The sequence below is a fragment of the Saccopteryx leptura genome, chromosome 12 (genome assembly GCF_036850995.1).
Source record: "Saccopteryx leptura isolate mSacLep1 chromosome 12, mSacLep1_pri_phased_curated, whole genome shotgun sequence".
In the NCBI taxonomy this organism is placed as follows: Eukaryota; Metazoa; Chordata; class Mammalia; order Chiroptera; family Emballonuridae; genus Saccopteryx; species Saccopteryx leptura.
In genome coordinates, this window is record NC_089514.1 from 16,495,124 (window position 1) to 16,514,763 (window position 19,640).

The 19,640-nt window shown below is 41.7% G+C and overlaps 1 protein-coding gene and 1 pseudogene across 1 annotated transcript in view; one reads left to right on the forward strand and one right to left on the reverse strand.

Moving 5' to 3' along the window:
• Positions 1 to 616: 616 nt before the first annotated feature.
• The window catches only part of CCDC126 (coiled-coil domain containing 126), a 32,480-nt gene continuing 13,456 nt past the window's right edge, over positions 617 to 19,640 (reverse strand). Inside the window, exons 2-3 of the mRNA XM_066354162.1 lie at positions 12,718 to 13,122; positions 617 to 2,422 (exon numbers count right to left, since the gene is read on the reverse strand). Of these exons, the coding sequence (XP_066210259.1) occupies positions 2,238 to 2,422; positions 12,718 to 12,955 (423 nt within the window). The 5' untranslated portion in view covers positions 12,956 to 13,122 and the 3' untranslated portion in view covers positions 617 to 2,237. The remainder of the gene's footprint in view (positions 2,423 to 12,717; positions 13,123 to 19,640) is intronic.
• LOC136384287 (U6atac minor spliceosomal RNA) lies at positions 13,302 to 13,413 on the forward strand (annotated as a pseudogene).

The window sequence follows — 19,640 nt, forward strand, 5'->3', positions numbered from 1 at the left end:
TGAGTCAAGATCCTAAGTGTTTCTTAGAAGATAAATGAGATCCAAGTTATCATTAATTATGTGAAATATTTGAATTACTTTATAAGTAAACCCAAAGACATTCTAAAAGAAATTAAAAAGTTTTTAGTATCTTTAGTGATGTCTTATGTGCTAATGTCCTAATTAACTGAGATATAAATACTAAGGCATGACTTACAAAATCTCAACAATAAACTTCAATTTGAAGGTACCAAACCTAGGAAAATACCTTTGATTACAATCGTCAGTCTTGTTCCTTGGACTCAGTCTCTCCTACCCTGAATAAGACAACGTTCCATTTTCCTGTTTTGAAAAAGTTATCTGGCCCTGGCAAGATCGTTTTGCTGGTTACATCATCCCGATATGCAAAAGTTGTGGGTTCAATCCCCAGACAGGACACATACAGGAACAGATTGATGTTTCTTTCTCTCTCTCTCTCTCTATTCCTTCCTCTAAAACTCAATAAATTTTTTAAAAAGAAATGAAAAAGAAGTTACCTGGAATTGATGGAACAAAGACCAAAATTTTCTAATATTTCTTTTAATCATTAACCATTTGTTAAATGCAGAGCCACCATTAAAGAAAAACACAATAACACTTTGTAAGTACAAATAATATATTTTATTTCATCCCTGAAAACAACAACAAAAAACAAAAAATGTCCACATCTAATAAGAAAGACTGAACAATTATTCCAAACTTCACCTGGCAATGGTATATAATTAAGTTCTTCACATCAAGGTAGAGTACAGAGAAAGTTTGGAAAGCTACTTTTCATGAAACAATATTCTCTCATACTTATTTTAATAAAACATTATAATTGTTGCTACTATGTGTGGTAGCATATTATAATAATGAACAATATAATATCCAAAACTAAATTCAATACTCTAAATCTAGAAGCTAGCTGCACTTCAGCAGTTATTATAAAGAATAAATACTATGAAATATAGGGCACCATCTAGCAATTAAATTTGCTGCAAGGGAAATTTAAATAAAGGTGTCTTTTGCTCTCTACTAGAATTACCCAAGATTAGGATCTCTTGTGCTATATACATTAAATGTTTTCCTGAAAAGATAGTCAATCTTCATAATTTAAATTACCTTAAATGTTCTTAATTATTTTAAATGGTTATTACATAAAACAAACATTTAATGTATCAATTATACAAATCCAAAACTTCATAAAGCAGGATACTCTTATATAATGTTAACATTTTCTAAGCAATTTAATGTGGTACAAATACCTTTATACAACTATACATCTGGCTAAAGTCCCTAAGAGCCCCAGTCTCACAAATATCTGTCTCCCTTCCCATGCCAACATAAAGGCAAAAATTATCAAAGTATGGAAATAATGTGCTTTCCTCATAGCATAGACACTCAAAGGGTTAAACTTTTCAATTAGCATTCATGTATGTGAAAAATCATGCTTATTTTAAATCGCATCATAAAAATATCTTTTATTCTTCAGAATACATGTAAGAAAATGTTACATATGAGATTAGAGATTACTATTTTAATGTTATTTAATTGTCCCAATGTTAAGAATAGGTTACAGACAGTGGTTACTACCCATTTCAAGATTTTATACTCATACAAATGTAAATTTTAAAAATATACAATAATTAACCTCCAGTTATCCTGAAGGATAGTGCAAATGAAGACATTCTTTGGGTCATGATTTCAAAATATCACTTTCAACATGATACTTCCTTTCTCTGCTCATAGTCTGAATAACAAATACAGCACTGGAAGTAAGCACACTTTCTAACAGTGTTAGTCTAACAGTTATATCTATTGAGAACAAAGGACAAAGTGATTCAATAACAATATTCTTCACTTGTCTGAAAAACATGTTATATATTTCAATAAATACTGTATACAAATGAAGCCATGTCTTTCAGTGTTTTTATTTCAGCTTGATCTCAAACACAAAAGGTTTATACAAAGATCACCTATCTGCATACCACATCAACCATGTTACCAAATTCCCTTTAAGGAGATAGTACAGCACTGAGGAGACCTGTCTGAAAGCAAACTAATAATTCTTAAAATTTATATACAGAATTAGAGTTCCATGAATCCAGCATATTCCTTGAAAATGCAGCGAGCTTTAATTGTAAAGTATTGCTCTATCCTAGCCAGCAATTTAAAAGCGTTTCTGCCCGAGGATGTAACCCATGGTGGATGTAGCAGCAGCAGGTGATCCTCCATTGCTATCTAATGCTGCCTGACGCATTAATCCTTTTGTTTGTGGTCACTGGCACCAGGCTCCCACCAGTACCATTGGTGGTGTTGGTGGCTGAGCCGTTCACCACAATATAGTCAACTTTGTTCTCTAGTTTTACCAACCGTTGTAAAATGTCATCCAACAGGACAGCAATGGTTCTTTTTAGATCCGCTAAAGGAAAAAAATCAAAATAAACCATATTAAACATTGACAGAGCACTTAATATTTGTGTTTTCACAGTTTGAGGAAAAAAGTGAACAATTATTGAGTCATCTGAAAGAAAATATGAGAGCTAGAGAAAACGCTCACACCACAAATAGAGAAGGCTTAATTATTTTAATCAACAGCCTCACACATAGAGCTTCTTAAAGAACTTCATTGTAAACATGGGGAAAACTCTCCCTTTTCTAGTGCAATAAAACAGACTTAAAAGTCTGGTTCGAAAGTTAGTCCCTTGTAAGGAAACCATTTACCTTGAATTTCTTAAAGCAATTTGTAAAGATGACTATGGACTAAGCAGGTAAGGTGAAAGCTGGGTGAGCGAAGTAAGAAAGTCAATGAAATGCAGAAACAGGAAACCTGGAGCCTCCAGTCTGAGACGTGGGGGAGGCTGGGATCCAGGGCCCATGCCAGGAACCTGATTAATACAGCAGAGACACCAGCAAGAGCTCTGACTTAAATTTCTTCCAGAAAGGATGGGGAAGACTATATCTTCTTTTTTTTTTTTTTTTTTTTTTTTTTTTTCTGAAGCTGGAAACGGGGAGAGACAGTCAGACAGACTCCCGCATGCGCCCGACCGGGATCCACCCGGCACGCCCACCATGGGGCAACGCTCTGCCCACCAGGGAGCGCTGCTCTGCCCATCCTGGGCGTCGCCATATTGCGACCAGAGCCACTCTAGCGCCTGGGGCAGAGGCCACAGAGCCATCCCCAGCGCCCGGGCCATCTTTGCTCCAATGGAGCCTTGGCTGCGGGAGGGGAAGAGAGAGACAGAGGGGAAAGTGCGGCGGAGGGGTGGAGAAGCAAATGGGCGCTTCTCCTGTGTGCCCTGGCCGGGAATCGAACCCGGGTCCTCCGCACGCTAGGCCGACGCTCTACCGCTGAGCCAACCGGCCAGGGCCGACTATATCTTCTAACCTCCCTATCTGGGAGGTTAAAGGGTTTCAGCAGAACAACCTGGTGGCAAGAATGAAATGATGACGCTTTTGTTCCTTAGAATTCTCTTTTCTCAGGATTCCTAAACGTGCCTAGCATACGTTAGGTACTTGCTCAGTTACAGCTAACATGGTTATGTTTTGTTGGTCCTGGACTTAAAAGCAGCTCAAGCCCTAGACAGATAGCTCAGTTGGTTAGAGCACTGCTTGAGGCACAAAGGTTGCCAGTTCGATTCCAGGTCAGGGCACATACAGGAATCATACATAGATCGATGTTCCTGTCTCTCTCTCCCTCTCTCTCCCTTTCTCTCTCTCTAAACTCAATAAAAATAAAAAAGCAGCTCAAGCCCTAATCTGTAATCTGCAGAAAAATTATCTAACAACAACTGATAAATGTGCTGATGGTTCTCTTATTAAGATATCAGAAAAAAGCCTGACCAGGCAGTGGCGCAGTGGGTAAAGTGTCGGACTGGGATGCGGAAGACCCAGGTTCGGGACCCCGAGGTCGCCAGCTTGAGTGTGGGCTCATCTGGTTTGAGCAAAGCTCACCAGCTTGAGCCCAAGGTCGCTGGCTCAAGCAAGGGGTTACTCGGTCTGCTGAAGGCCTGCGGTCAAGGCACATATGAGAAAGCAATCAATGAACAACTAAGGTGTTGCAACGTGTAATGAAAAACTAATGATTGATGCTTCTCATCTCTCTGTTCCATCTGTCTGTCCCTGTCTATCTCTCTCTCTCTCTGTCTCTGTAAAAGAAAAAAATAAAATAAAAATTAAAAAAAATTATAAAAAAAAAAAAGATACCAGAAAAAGCACAGGCTCATCCGGCTTGAGCACAGGCTCACCAGCTTGAACACAGGGTCAGCGTTACTGGCTTGAGCGCAGGATCATAGACATGACCCCATGGTCTCTGACTTGAGCCCAAAAGTCACTGGCTTGAAGCCCAAGGCTGCTGGCTTGAGCTGAAGGTCGCTGGCTCCAGCAAGGGGTCATTCGCTCTGCTGTAGTCACCCCCCATCCCTGTCAAGACACATATGGGAAAAAAATAAATGAACTAAGATGTTGCAACGAGAATTGATGCTTCTCACCTCTATCCCTTCCTGTCTGTCCTTATCTGTCCCTCTCTCTAACTCTGTCTCTGTCAAAAAAGAAAAAAACGGAGGAGGAGGAGGAGGGGGAGGAGGGGGAGGAGGGGGAGGAGGGGGAGGAGGAGGAGGAGGAGGAGGAGGAACTATACTTCATCCAAATTTAAAACTTTTGGGGCCATGGCCAGTTGGTTCAGTGGTAGAGCATCAGTCCGGCGCGTGGATGTCCGAGGTTCAATTCCCAGTCAGGGTGCACAGGAGAAGCAACCATCTGCTCTCTATCCCTCCACCTCCCTTTCTCTCTCTCTCTTTTCCCCTCCTGCAGCCATGGCTAGATTAGAACGAGTTGGCCTTAAGTGCTTAGGATGGCTCCATGGCCTCCGCCTGAGGCGCTTGCAACAGCTAGGTTGCTGAACAACGCAGCAATGACCCTGATGGGCAGAGCTTGCTGAGTAAATCCTAGTTGGAGTGCATGCGAGAGTCTGTCTCTGCCTCCCCTCCTCTCACTGAACTTAAAAAAAAAAAAGTTTGACTATTAGAGCAAAAAAACACTCTGTTAGGTAAAAGTGGTTTCAAAAACCTCATATACTCTCTAATTAAATGTACATTGTCTACTCTTTTACATTTTTAATATCACTACCTTCTCCCACTGGTGCTCAATAAATTATGTTATTGAACAAATATTTTATTACTCCCCTACTTAAGATTGTAAGGCGCATTGTTAAGATCTCATAAGGGGATCAATGTATGTTCCCATCAAACTTTAAATACAAATTAAGTGCCTAGAAACATAAAATAAGCCTAATTTTTTAAGTGAGAAAAGAAAAGCTACATAATGGATTTGTCTAAATGATGTAAATCATGAAGAAGGTAAACGGTTTAAATGGCCACATTGAAATTACTTCCAATAGGACTTCTGAGATTCATTTTCCTTTAGCATACTTAGAATGTAAGAACTACTCATTTTATAGGTTTGGTTTAGGGTTTTAAATTGGTAATTTTGAGATAATTACAGATTGATATATAATTATAAGAATATGTACATAAATTCCTGTACCCTTTACCCACTTTCCCCCAATACTAACATCTTGCAAAACCATATACAACAACGCAACCAGAATACCAACACTGATAGTCAAGATGCAGAATATTTCTATCACCACAAGGCTCCTTATGTTGTCCTTTATAGTAAAACCCTCTTCCCTCTAATTAGCTTGTTAATATGGACTACACTGATTGATTTTTGATCACTGAACCAGCCTTGCATTCCTAGAATAAATGCCATTTGGTCATGATGTTTAATTCTTTTTCACATGTTGCTGAATTCTGTTGGCTAATATTTCCTAAGAATTTTCAAATCTATATTCAAGAGGAATATTGGTCTGTAGTTTTTCTTATTTGTACTATCTTTGTCTGGTTTGGGTATAAATATAATTCTAGCTTCAAAAAATGACCTGGGAAGTGTTCCCTCCCCTGCTATTTTCTGGGGGAAAAACTGTAGAATATTCTTATTAAAACTTCTGATAGAATTCTTCAGTGAAACCAACTGGTCCCTGGAGATTTCTTTTTGGTAGAGTTCTTAAACTATAAATTCAACTTTCCTGACAGTTATAGGACTAGTCAAATTATCTATTTCATATTGGATGATATTAGTAGCTTGTGGTTCTCAATGAACTGATCCATTTCATCTAAAATATTAAATTCATGAGTGTAGAGCTATTCATAGTCCCTCGTTACCTTTGTGTCTGCAGGGTCTGTAGTGATACTATATATTTTTTCATTCCTGATATTGGCAGTTGATCTTTATTTTTCCAGTCTTGCTAAAAGTTTGTCAATTTTTTTTACCCTTTCAAAGGATGAAATCTTTTGTTTCATTGACTTTCTCTACTGTTATTCTTTCCATTTAAATTTCTGTTGTCTTGATCATTTCTTTTCTAATACTTGCTCTGGCTTTGTTTTGCTTTTTCTAGGTTCTTGAGAAGGGAGCTTAGACAATGAATTTGAGACTTCTCTTTTCTAACTTACTTATGAGTGTCCAGAGTGTCCAAATTTCCCTCTCTGAGCTGCTTTAGCTATGTCTCACGGTTTTTATGTTGTTTTCATTTTCATTCAGTTCTACGTACGCATTTAAATTTCCCTTGAAACTTCCTCTCTGACCCACAGATTATTTAGAAGTGTGTTTAGTTTCCAATTATTTGGAGATTTTATTATCTGTTATTGATTTCTAATTTAAGTTCACTGAGTTCAGAGAAAACACACTGTATCATTTCAATTCTTTTAATTTTGTTGAGGTTTGTTTTATGGGCCATGATATAATTTATATTGGTGAATATTCCGTAGAATCTAAAAAAATATATATATATTCTGCTATTGGTGGTAGATAAGATTCCATTGATTAGACTGTACTCTTCAGATCTTCTATATCCTTGAAGATTTTCTAACAGCTCCTGAGAAGGAGGGTGTTTAAATTCTCACTGTAATTGTGGATTTATCTATTTCTCCTTTTATTTTTATCAGTTTGGAGATTATTTTTTTTTTAAGAGAGAAAGACAGGAAGGGAGAGGGGTAGGAGAGAGGGAGAGAGATGAGACACATCAACTTGTAGTTGCTTCACTTTAGTTTTTTTTTTAATTGATTGCTTCTCATATGTGCCTTGACGGTAGGGAGGGGGCATGGCTCCAGTTGGGACAGTGACCCCTTGCTCAAGTCAGCAATTTTGGGCTCAAGCCAGAGACCTCTGGGCTTCAAGCCAGGGACCTTGGGGATCATGTTGATGATCCTGCGCTCAAGCTGGCATGCCAGCACTCAAGCCACCAACCTTAGGGTTTTGAACCGGAGCCCTCAGCATCCTCGTCAAAGCTCAATCCAGTGCGCCACCACTGGTCAGACGCACATTTACGGTTGTCATTCTTTCTGGGTGGGCTCACACTTTTATAATCATAGAACGTCCTTCTCTGACTTTGGTTGTTTTCTTTGCTCTAAAGTCTATTTTATCTGATATTAATGGGGACACTCCTTACCCTGTTTGCATGATACATCTTTTTCCATCCTTGTACTTTCAACCAGCCAATCTCATTAAATTTGAAGTAAGTTTCTTACAGATAGCACATAAGAGTCAGATTTTTAATCCAGAAGGCAAACATTCTTTAGAACATTTATACTTAAACTGTGATATATTAAGACTTAAGTCTTCCATCTCATTTCTGTTGTTCTGTTTTTTACTTCCCTATTTTCTTTTTCCTGCCTTCCTGTGAATTACCTGAATATTTTTTATAATTCTCTTGATTCATCTGTTTCTGAATGTATCTCTTTGCAAAGTTTTAGTGGTTTCTCTACATATTACAACATAGATAACATCATAGTCATTTTACCATTTTTAGTGGTATAAGCTTTACTTCTTTTTACCACCTGTGATGGTTCATTTTGTGTCAAGTTGGCTAGGCTAAGTTATGTGTCAACTCCACTAGGCTAAGGTGCCCGGACAAATCCACCTGTCTAGATGTTGCCATAAAGGTAGTTTTTAGGTGTAATGAGCATTTAAACCAATAGACTTCGGGTACAGAAGAGTATCTACATCATGTGGGTGGACCTCATCAAAAAAAGACAAGTTCCTGAAATAAAAAGGAATTCTGCCTCCAGAGTTTGAAGTCCTGCCTTCAAACTCAGGACTACATCATAAACTCTGGCCAGAATTTCTAACGTCATTGGTTCTTTTTTATTCAGTTAGAAATATTCCCAGTTCTTTGTATGACAAGTGATTTATATTTCAAACCTGTACATTTACACATTATGAGATTCTGGATTTTACTTAAACCTCCCATTTTAGGTGGTTTTGCCTGATAACACTGTGGCCAGGCAGACAGGTGGCACCTTCTTATTGCCAGGTGGAGGCAGAAGTCTAGGTTCTTCTTCACTTAGCCTCATTGTCACCTGAGGGTGATGAGTTCCTCTTTCCCTTTGAATGGAGGTAGAAGTTCCAGGTCCCCATGTGCGTTTTTTTGTTTGTTTGGGGGTTTTTTTTGGGGGGGGGGGTGTTTTTTTTTACAGGGACAGAAAGAGAGTGAGAGGGGGGATAGATAGGGACAGACAGACAGGAACAGAGAGAGATGAGAAGCATCAATCATTAGTTTTTTGTTGCAACACCTTAGTTGTTCATTGATTGCTTTCTCATATGTGCCTTGACCATGGGCCTTCAGCAGACCGAATAACCCCTTGCTTGAACTAGCAACCTTAGTCCAAGCTGGTGAGCTTTGCTCAAAACAGATGAGCCCGCGCTCAAGCTGGTGACCTTGGGGTCTCTAAGCTGGGCCCTCCTCATCCCAGTCCAATGCTCTATCCACTGTGCCACTGCCTGGCCAGGCTCCCCATGTACTTTTTATTGACACTGTGGTGGGATGATCTCCTTACCACTGAGCAAGGGTAAAAGTCCTAACTCTCCTCGAGGACTCCTCTGACATCACCCCAAAGGGAGGGGGATGGACACCATCTTTTTTGCCACGTGGAAGTCAAAATCCATGTGATCTCCACTGATTACATGTGCAGGGGGGATGGGTGGATGACTCACGATAGCCTGCAAGGGTGGAATTCTAGGCTTCTCACTTGGCGTTTTATCATGTGGGGAGTGGTGAGCCACAGTCATTTTCTGTTTGGCTGGAGGAGAATAGTTATTGTCCAAAAGTTTTGTCTTGCTGGGCCACCACTTTCTCAACTACAGAAAACACACTTCTGTTGGGGTCTTTTTGGTCTGTGCCTGCTGGTATTTCTAGGCTGCTGGCTTCTTCAGCTCCAGGTCTGGAATATACGGGGTAAAGAGAAAACCAGGGAACCACCACTGTCTTGTTCCTTGAGTCCTAGCCAGTCTGACTCTTTCTCTTCCAGAATCTATTTGCTTTATATAAATGCCCAGGGTTTTCAGTTGTACTTACACAGCAAGAATAAGAAAAGATGGATAGCTCAAGTAAAGACCATTCAATAAATATATTTGATTGACTAGCTTTTCTGTATAGCGGTAAGAGGCTAAATGATTTCTATATGGCTAAAGGTTCAAGTTCACCAGAACTTTAAAAAAACTTTAAGCATAAAACTAACCCATAAATAACTATCAACATGTTTCACAATAGACCAAGTTATTGCACAACTGAAAAAAAACAGGAAAAATATTTGCAACATATACAGACAGCAGTAATGTCTTTATAAACAATTAATTAAGAAATTTCCTAGCAGAAAAATCGGCAAAGGATACCAGCAATTCACTCTCATACATACAAGCAATACAAATAGCCAACAAACAAGAAAATCTTTTAACTGCTCCTGTAAACAACAACAACAAAAAAAACCACAAAAGCAAACAATTAGGTGCCACTTAAGACTAAAGAGAATTGGTATAGTGTGGAGAAGCTGGTATTTTCACACTAGTGGGAAAGTGGTAGTAGACATGTAGACTGGTAAGACCATCTGGAGGCAACAGAGCCCTATAAGTAATAATATGAAAAGATATCCACTGTAATTAAGTGAAAACAAATAAGTTGCAATCTAGTATCCACACTACAATTCCATTTTTGTTCAAAATAAAACAATGTGCTGGACTATGTGTCAGCAAACTATAGCTGTCTGTCTGTCTTTGTAAATAAAGTTTTATTGTAACACAACCACAACTATGCTTATTTAATGCAGGGGAGACCATATAACCCACAAACCTGAAAATAGTTACTACTTAGCCTTTTAAGAAAAAGTATGCCACCTCTCATATATGCCAAATTAACTGACATTCTCTCTGCTGTACTTTTATTCAATACTTATCTATGTTGTATATTTCTGTAATATCTGAGTGCTTGTAATAAACATAATTTTTTTTTTTTCCTTACAGAGACAGAGTCAGAGAGAGGGATAGATAGGGACAGTCAGACAGGAACAGAGAGAGACGAGAAGCATCAAACATCGGTTTTTCCTTGTGACACCTTAGTTGTTCATTGATTGCCTTCTCACATGTGCCTTGACCCCGGGCCTTCAGTAGACCGAGTAACCCCCTGCTCGAGCCAGCGACCTTGGGTCCAAGCTGGTGAGCTCCTGCTCAAACCAGATGAGCCCGTGCTCAAGCTAGCGACCTTGGGGTCTTGAACCTGGGTCCTCCGCATCCCAGTCCGATGCTCTATCCACTGCGCCACCACCCGGTCAGGCTAAACATAATATTTTTATAATAAGAAATAAGTACAGGAAAGGAAAAGTAATTATAATGTACTACATGGTTCAGTAATGAATACCATTAACACACTCATAATAATAGAAACACTAATATTCTAACAAAAATTATGATGGGAAAATAGCAGGACAAGAAGGACATGTATGTGTGAAAGTCGCTTGGGGTAGGTGGGATGCAATTCTGGGGGAGAAAGAAAACCAAACCCTTACCATGCATAATGGGAAGTTAACAGATAACACCTATAATTGAAGAACCAAAAAATAGTTTATACAGCATGTTATTGAGAGGTAGAGATAATCACCAAAAAATCAGATTAAATCATTTAAAATGGTAGGCTCTGAAAAATGGGAAACGTTAAGGCTCTTGGGGAATGGAAGAACTTTTTATTACAAGAATCATAACACATTTTGATTCTTTAAATACACATTTGTACAACTTTAAAAAAAAAACACTGCCACCCAGCTTAGTGTATCCCAAGGTTCTCTTTACCATGCCACAGTCGCAGAGCTCCAGGGAAAAGCAACCTGGTCTCATCTCTCCAGGCAGAGGAGAACAGAAGCTCCATCTCCACACATGCTGCAGATGGCTTTTCCAGTCTACCTGAATCATTACCAGCTAGAAGCAGCGGTCACTGGGACTTGGACATGAGCTGCAAAGTATAGAATGGTGACAACAATTCCAGTGCCATGCGGACTTTTCCTGGATGTGGACTTTTCCTGGACTCCTGCTCCCTGTGACAGCTCCTAACAGACTGAACTGTGGTTGGGTTGCATTTTTCAGGGATTTGGCATGGTGATGGGGCCAACTTGGACTTGGTGAACATGTTAAGGACACTACTCTTTTATGGATTCTTGCTGTATTGGCCAAGAGTTTGCTTAAAGGCTTTTAACCACTGTAAAAAAAAAATAGAAGACTGGATAAAGAAGATGGGGCACATATACACCATGGTATACTATTCAGCTAGAAGAAATGATGACATCGGATCACTTACAGCAGAATGGTGGAATCTTGATAACATTATGCAGAGTGAAATAAGCAAATCAGAAAAAACAAGAACTGCAGGATTCCATACATTGGCGGGACATAAAAGCGAGACTAAGAGTCATGGACAGGAGTGTGGTGATTACGGGGGGTGGGGGGAGGGAAGGAGGGAGAGGGGAAGGGGTACAAAGAAAACTGGATAGAGGGTGACGGAGGACGATCTCTCTTTGGGTGATGGGTATGCAACAGAATTAAATGACAAGATAACCTGGAAATGTTTTCTTTGAATATATGTACCCTGATTTATTGATGTCACCCCATTAAAATAAAATTTTATTTCTAAATAAAAAATAAAAAAAAAAGAACCAAAGCTGCTGTCACCTTGATCTTGGGCTTCTCAGCCTCCATATCAGTGAGAATTAAATGCATGTTGTTTAAGCTAAAAAAAAAACAAAAAAACCCCACTGAAATAAAGAAGACAAAGTGTTCTTCTCTCACTCTTTTTTCTAAGTCTTAAAGGCAAGAGAGAACATGGTATGCATAGAGAATTGAAAACACAGCCAGACCAGGGATGTGACAGAAAGAACGGTAACAAACAATACCGGAATTATAGCAAAAGCTGCTTCACAGGAATTAACAGATACTATATAATTGATGGTCTATATTGGGCTAATTGGGAAAATGTAAATAGGAATCAAATATGATCATTTTAATTATATAGGAAAAGATCATTTTAAAGATATGCATATGGAAATATCTAGTCACTAATGAAATGTCACAATTTCTATAATTTAAATATTCTTCAACAAATATTGCAAAATGTTAAAGACTTAAAATGGATATATGGATATTTAACATATTATTTCTATTTTTCAGTACACTTGAATTTTCATCATAAAAAGTCAAGAAAAAATTACTTTGTAAAGACCTATGCATGAAGTAAAGAGTTAGATTTCCATGACTATCTTTATTTTTTTCTTTTTTCCATGACTATCTTTAAATGGGGATAGGCTAAAGAGGAGAAAACTAGAAATATTGTAGTTATCTTACCATATCCTGCCATCGAAGCGCCATTCTCCAAATCCACCGTGTTCTTATTTTCCTCTGCTAGCGCTTTAACATATCTCTTGCTTAAATCTAGTATTTGTTCACGTAACTTGACGCTGCTTTGATGTCTGGGTTGTAGAAAAGTATAGTGCAGTAACATCAATCCCCAAATGAGTCCAAATACAAGCAACAGTAAACTCAATTTCTGGGACATATTTTTTCTTGAGATTGTAAAAATCATCTCTCATGAAGCAAACAGACCGCAGGAAAGTTCTAGCTAAAGGCAAGCCACCGAACAAGCAAGACTTTCGAAGGGAAAAGAAAAAATCTCCTCCTCCTCTTCCACTAATAGGGTATATTCTTCATCTTCAGCAAGGTTGCCTCCAATTCTGAATTAACTCTGTAAAACTGAGAAGAAAAAAGGCCATTAGTCACGACCTGTAACATAACAGAACAGACAAAGATAGTTTTGATTTGGAACAATGTCACCTTCTTTGCCGACTTTCTCCGCCACTCAGCAAACTTTTAGGTCTTTAATCAGTTTCATTTACACAGCTCTTCAAAAATTTAAAATAGAAATAAATGATATGTTGTATGAAAGGAGAGAAGGTTAGCACTCCCCTTGACAAGAATGGAAGAGGCCCTCAGGCCTAACAACATGCAGAAATAAGTGTCAATTCACTGAAAATATCTTTTTTTGAAAAAATGCCACCATAATCACAAAATTCTTTGAATGACTTCTTGTCATTTGTTACTAAAATTATGAATATAACATTTAGGAGTCTATTCAAATACAGGTCACCAGCGTAAATGTGTCACAGGTATTTCTCCTTCTCCTTTAAAAAGGCAAAGCCCAATGGAAGGATCCTGAAGCAATCACGACAGGGGGCCCATCCTGAAGCAGTCACCACAGGGGGCCCGTCCCGAAGCAGTCACGACGGGGGGCCCGTCCCGAAGCAGTCACTACGGGGGGCCCGTCCTGAAGCAGTCACGACAGGGGCCCCGTCCTGAAGCAGTCACCACAGGGGGCCCGTCCTGAAGCAATCACAACGGGGCCCGTCCTGAAGCAGTCACCACGGGGGGCCCGTCCTGAAGCAGTCACCACGGGGGGCCCGTCCTGAAGCAGTCACCACGGGGGGCCCGTCCCGAAGCAGTCACCACAGGGGGGCCCGTCCCGAAGCAGTCACCACAGGGGCCCGTCCTGAAGCAGTCACAGCAGGGGGCCCGTCCTGAAGCAGTCACCACAGGGGCCCGTCCTGAAGCAGTCACAGCAGGGGGCCCGTCCTAAAGCAGTCACCACAGGGGCCCGTCCTGAAGCAGTCACCACGGGGGGCCCGTCCTGAAGCAGTCACCACGGGGGGCCCGTCCTGAAGCAGTCACCACGGGGGGCCCGTCCTGAAGCAATCACAACGGGGGCCCGTCCCGAAGCAGTCACCACAGGGGGCCCATCCTGATGCAGTCACGACAGGGGGCCCGTCCTGAAGCAGTCACAACAGGGGGCCCGTCCTGAAGCAGTCACAACAGGGGGCCCGTCCTGAAGCAGTCACAACAGGGGGCCCGTCCTGAAGCAATCACAACAGGGGCCTTCCTGAAGCAATCACAACGGGGGCCTGTTCTGAAGCAATCACGACAGGCCTCGAAAGCAAAGCCAGCAGAGGAGAAGTGAGAACATAGACCCCGAGATATTTTGGCAGGTGAAGATTAAAATGGCAGCCTAGAAAGTATAGGTCACTACACACACCCAAGGCCAAAAAAGGAAGACTCAAAACCAGAGGCAAAGATGGTAGTTTTTGTTAAATAACAGCAACAACCATTACTACAATCACTTTGTTTCAGATTCTGTCCCAAAGTCCTTATATGAATTAACTCATTTAATCCTCACAACATCCCACACTAATGTTCTCACTTACCAGGTAAGAACACCGAGGCACAGAGAAGTTAAATAACGTGCCTAAGGTAATACGACTGGACAGTGGTAGAGGTAGTATTCAAAGCTCAGGCTCTTCACCACCACCCCTCCTTGTTTTTCCCCTCATAACAGTTCTGAATTTACTAATCCTCTCATGAAAAATCTGCGCAATGCCCACGGCTAAGGTCTCTGAGGAATCTTCGCTCCTTCTTGCCAGCATCAACACCGGCCTTCGCAGTCCCGCTGACTTGCTTCGCTCTGTCCTTGCGTTTCCTTCCCTGTTTTCTTGGGGTCTTCTATTCTCATACAGGCCAGTCTGTATTTGGGTCCCTTTGGCTTTGCCTGACCCAAGAATCATAAATCATGCCAAAGCCAGTTGTTGTGCCCACCAAAATGGGTTCTGAACCCAAACACAGAGATGACATCTGGTGTGGTCTTGTACATTTTGGCTAGTTTTTCCTGAATTTGTCTTAGGTACTGTTGCCTTCCCAGGGTGAAGGACACTAGTGACCGTTTGTTTCTGCTGAAGTAATCTGCTGGTCATGAACTTCCTGGTCTAAATAGTTACTGTGTTATTCATGATGGCAGCCAATCTTCAAGTAACCAGGAAGGGAAAAGCAACCACCTCTCTTTCATAGCAAGAAAACAAGAGAAAATTTCTGAAATATCCTAACGTCCTAAAATTAAATTACGGCAGGACAATGGCGGGAGGAAGTGACCAGGGAGGTGAATCAGTTAACAGCGGGGTTGGGTGGGGGTGCAAAGCCAACAAAAGACTGCTCGCATTCCTGAATGTACATGGAAGCTGAATCAACAGCCAGGCAGCTATTTCAGTTCTTATAAAAAGGAATACAGAAAAAAAAAAAAGGAATACAGGACCACCAGATGCCACCACATCCTGCTCCCAGACTCCACTGTTGCCCACAGCCAATCTAGAAGCATCAAATATTTCTTTAAGGACTATCCCAGAACTTTCTCTGGCTCACCTTCTCCCACCCTCCGGCCTCCTATCTCTAGCCAATGTAAATTCTTTCAAAATAACGTACCTCTTTCTTCCCCAGACCCACTGTATAGGAAGCCCTGTCATCTCCAGGACGGTAGACATGTTTGTCTTCTCCATCTAGCCATGCCTCTGGTGGTTCAGACTGCATGCCCAGGACCTACCTGGCCCTTGTTCTGGCTAGCATGCAGTTCCATACACCCTTTCTTTCCGGACAACAGTAACAAAAACAATAGCAGAAACTGAGCGGTGAACAGTTATTGAGTTCTCATATGCCTGATTCTGAAGTAAACACTTCACAAGAGGTATTTCATTCAATATTTGCAATAACCCCAAAAGATAGTAGTTGTTATTCTCACATTAAAGATGATCAAATTAAGGCTTAGAGAGGTTAACCTGCCTAAGAATTTTATCCAGGCCAACAGACTTTGTAACTGTGCAGGAACTCCATGTCTTTAACACGGCCCTTTCTCCTTCCTGCCCAGCCACTCCCTTCCTTTATCATTAATCCTTAGGACATCAGATTCTGATCAGTACCAATCGATCTTAAGAACAAAGCCTGGGGTCTGCTGACCACAGACAGAGTTTTTTCAGTCAAGCTAAAGATAACTTGACTTCAGTTGTGTTTTAGCCCCAGGCCCATGAAAGTAGAATGACCCTACTGACCACACCCTCATGAGGTCAGACAGAGCAAGGCCATGGCTGGCAACAGGGCCAGATACCCTGGCCCCAACCAATCAGGAGAGCCCATGACTCTGACTCCTTTAGCCACCAAGATTAATGACTTTTCCTCTGAGTAACCTTACCCTAGAAGCCATGAGGGAGCCAGGTCTTTTAGCACTGGCTTACCTGTGACTCCAGGATTGGTGCCATTTTCTCAACTAATAAACCTCCACTTCTTTTGCTGTGAGCTCCTGTTCACATTTGATTGGGCTTTGATGCGCAAAGGTAAACGGAACCCTTTAGTCTGGTAACAACGTCACCTTCCTGAACTTTGGCAAGAGTTACAAGTCCACAAGTTCAGAATCTTTATCTCCATTCAGGCTCTCCCTTCCTTTAAAAAGGGTCCTGAAAGCCCTGGCTGGGTAGCTCAGTTGGTCAAAGTGTAGTTTCAATACGCCAAGGTTGCGGGTTCGATCCCCAGTCAGGGCACATACATGAATCAACCAATGAATGCATAAATGGGTGGGAAAGCAAATCAGTGTTTTGTTTTTCTCTCTCTTTCCCATCCTCTCTCTCCCTTCCTCTTTCTCTCTAAATAAATTTTTAAAATTAAAAGGGTCCTTAAACCCAGGCCTATTAGAATTCATAGGTTTTATAAAACTCCACAAAAGTGACAAATCCCATGACATTAGAGAACAGGGGGTCCACAGAGGGATAAGGGACCATGAGTGGACAGAAAAGGTCAAACATATGGAGCCTAATCTATAAAAAGCAAAGTCCTCCATCCTGGCCGGACAGCTAGCTCGGCCAGTGAGAGCATCATCCTGATGTGAAAAGGTGGCTGGTTCCATCCCTGGTCAGGGAACATACAGAAACAGATGAGGTTTCTGTTGCTTGTTCTCTCTCTCTCACTTGCTCCCTAAGATCAGTAATTAAATTAAGTAAGTACAAGCTTCAGAATGAAAGCCTGCTCACCCCCACGAGCTCTGCTTACAGGGTGAGGGGCAGGACCGGTGCGGGTGGAAACGAGGCTCTTCCACGGAGTCGTCAGGAAAGCACTGAGACCCGCGTGTGGGGGCACGAGCTTCGTGATAAGATTCATTCGGGGTTGAAACGGAGGCTGCCCACAGGTTCCCAGGTCTCATCTCCACCCGTCCTGCCATGGATCAAGTCCAGCCTAGTCCTCATTGGCTCAGTACAAAGACCAGTGTCCAGATTTCCCATGCCATGAATTCAGTCCAGCGCGTCCTCAGCCAGCCAGCAGTCTGTGTTCTGGGATGCTCTCTGGCTGGCACTCTGCTCAGGTACCTGCTTGAAGCCTGCACTTGGGAGTCACGGTGGCCGACTCCCAGGCAGGGGCCAGCCCATGTAGCTCCTGGCACTGCACGGCTACTTGGGGAATGCCCGAAACGAATGGGGTGAGCACATGCTCCCAAGAGAGAGAAGAAAGCCAGCTCTTTGTTAAGCTTGGATTATATTATTTCAGGTTGGAGAGAACTAGGCAACCTTTAAACTAACCAACCAACTTCCCTATCTTTCTCAAGCTGTACTGGATCCTTCCCCTAACTAATCCAATCCTTTTCCTAGCTTAGACTGACAGGCCTCTGTGGCCCCTTCATTATTACTGCCCATGACTCAAAGTGGAAGATGCCCCCAGTGCCATCTTGACTTCTGGGCACAGTCCAGCAGAGGAATGTCTCCTGTGGCTATTCCTCCCCCCAGTAGTCTAGTCTCTGGGGAGACTGAAAGCTGGTCCTCCCTACACGGGGAAGGGAAGGAGGAGTGGTAATCCCCTTAGCAGGGCAGGGCTGCCATCCTCCGGAATGTCTGAAGCTGTCATTTCCTAGTGAAGCAAGCAGGCTTTTCAGTGTCTGCTTCTCTTTGCTCCTTTCCCTTATTAATGTCTAGCTACCTACACTGACAGTACCACCACCAGACACGGAATGAAAACAGACTGGTAGCGAGCAAGGAGGACACAGAGCTGAGAAAGATATACCTTCAAAGTAATAAATCCCAGGCAACAAGGAGACCTAGTTTATACCCAGCACCTCAGTGTGAGGCCCCACAGACCTAAGCTGCAAACATTACGAGCCCCTTCATGCTCTACACTGACTGAATATCACTTGACTGTACCATCAGATTCAGAAAGAGGCCTCATGAAAGGTCTTCAGAGCCTTGACTCTGTATGAAACGTGTCCGCTTACCACTGCCCTCAACAAAATTAAAGCAGTCCATTGCAGAGAGAAGGCAGAAAGCTTTATAGGGACTGCTACAGTAAAAAAGTGTGCATGCTTTGTGCCTTGCTTGGGTTTGTGTATGCTTTTCTATAGTGAAACAGTGTGTTTTCTATGTGTTTCTACAGTAAAACAGTGGTTATAAAAGGCTTTCTCTTTGGGAGCAGCAGAGGGGAGAAGCTGGGAGTAGCTAACCCCACTCTGCACTAGGGAACTACAAAAGGACACCAAAGAAGCAAGTGGGTGTGACAGCTCCCAGGAAGAAAGGACACCCTGGAGCCTTCGCTAACTTAAAAAGACTGCCAAGAACCAGTTTAAGCCTGACAAAGGGCCAAGCAGGACAAAGGCCCATGAGGAATTCTCTGAAGCAACCCAAGAAGGCCTGAAAACTGTTCTAAGGTCCCTCTAAACAAGCAATTCCAAGCACGCCCAGCAGAGATGACTAAGATTCCTACAAGGATACAATTGCAGTCTTTGGCCTCAACTCAGGGAATGTTTCACCTTAAAATCACCTAGAGAGTTTTTTCAAAATCCCAGTGCCAGGTCACACCCCATTTCAATAAATTACAGCTAGTGCTCAGCTTACGGCCACGATTGGTTCCGACAGACCGGTCGTAACATGATTTGGTCATAAGTTGAGTAGGCTATATGTACAGTACTGTGAAATGATGTTATAAAAATCTCTAAGTCATATTTTATCATAATTTTCTTTCATTATTGTTATATATCATAATTTTCTTTGTTCATTTTATCCCATTTGTATCATCTCTACACTATTTTGTCTCTTATTTTTACATTCATCAGGTTTAAGTAAAACACTACATTACCAGTACAACTGGTTTAATATTTGCAAAGACAATTTCCTCTTGGTAGACATCTTGGGAGGGGTCTGATGAAAAATATCCAAGACACAAAACACAAATTGCTATACCGAGTCTGGGATAACAGTTGAAATGGTGCACGCAGAGATGGTAGTGCTGCTGGAAGCTGGTCCGCACTGTCGTACGCCCAGCTGGGCAACGCTTGCGCTGCCAGACGCGGAGCAGGCGTGGCTAGCAATTGTGGTCGTAAAGTCGAATGGTCGTAAGTTGCATGGGTCGTAAGTCGATCGATATTTGTA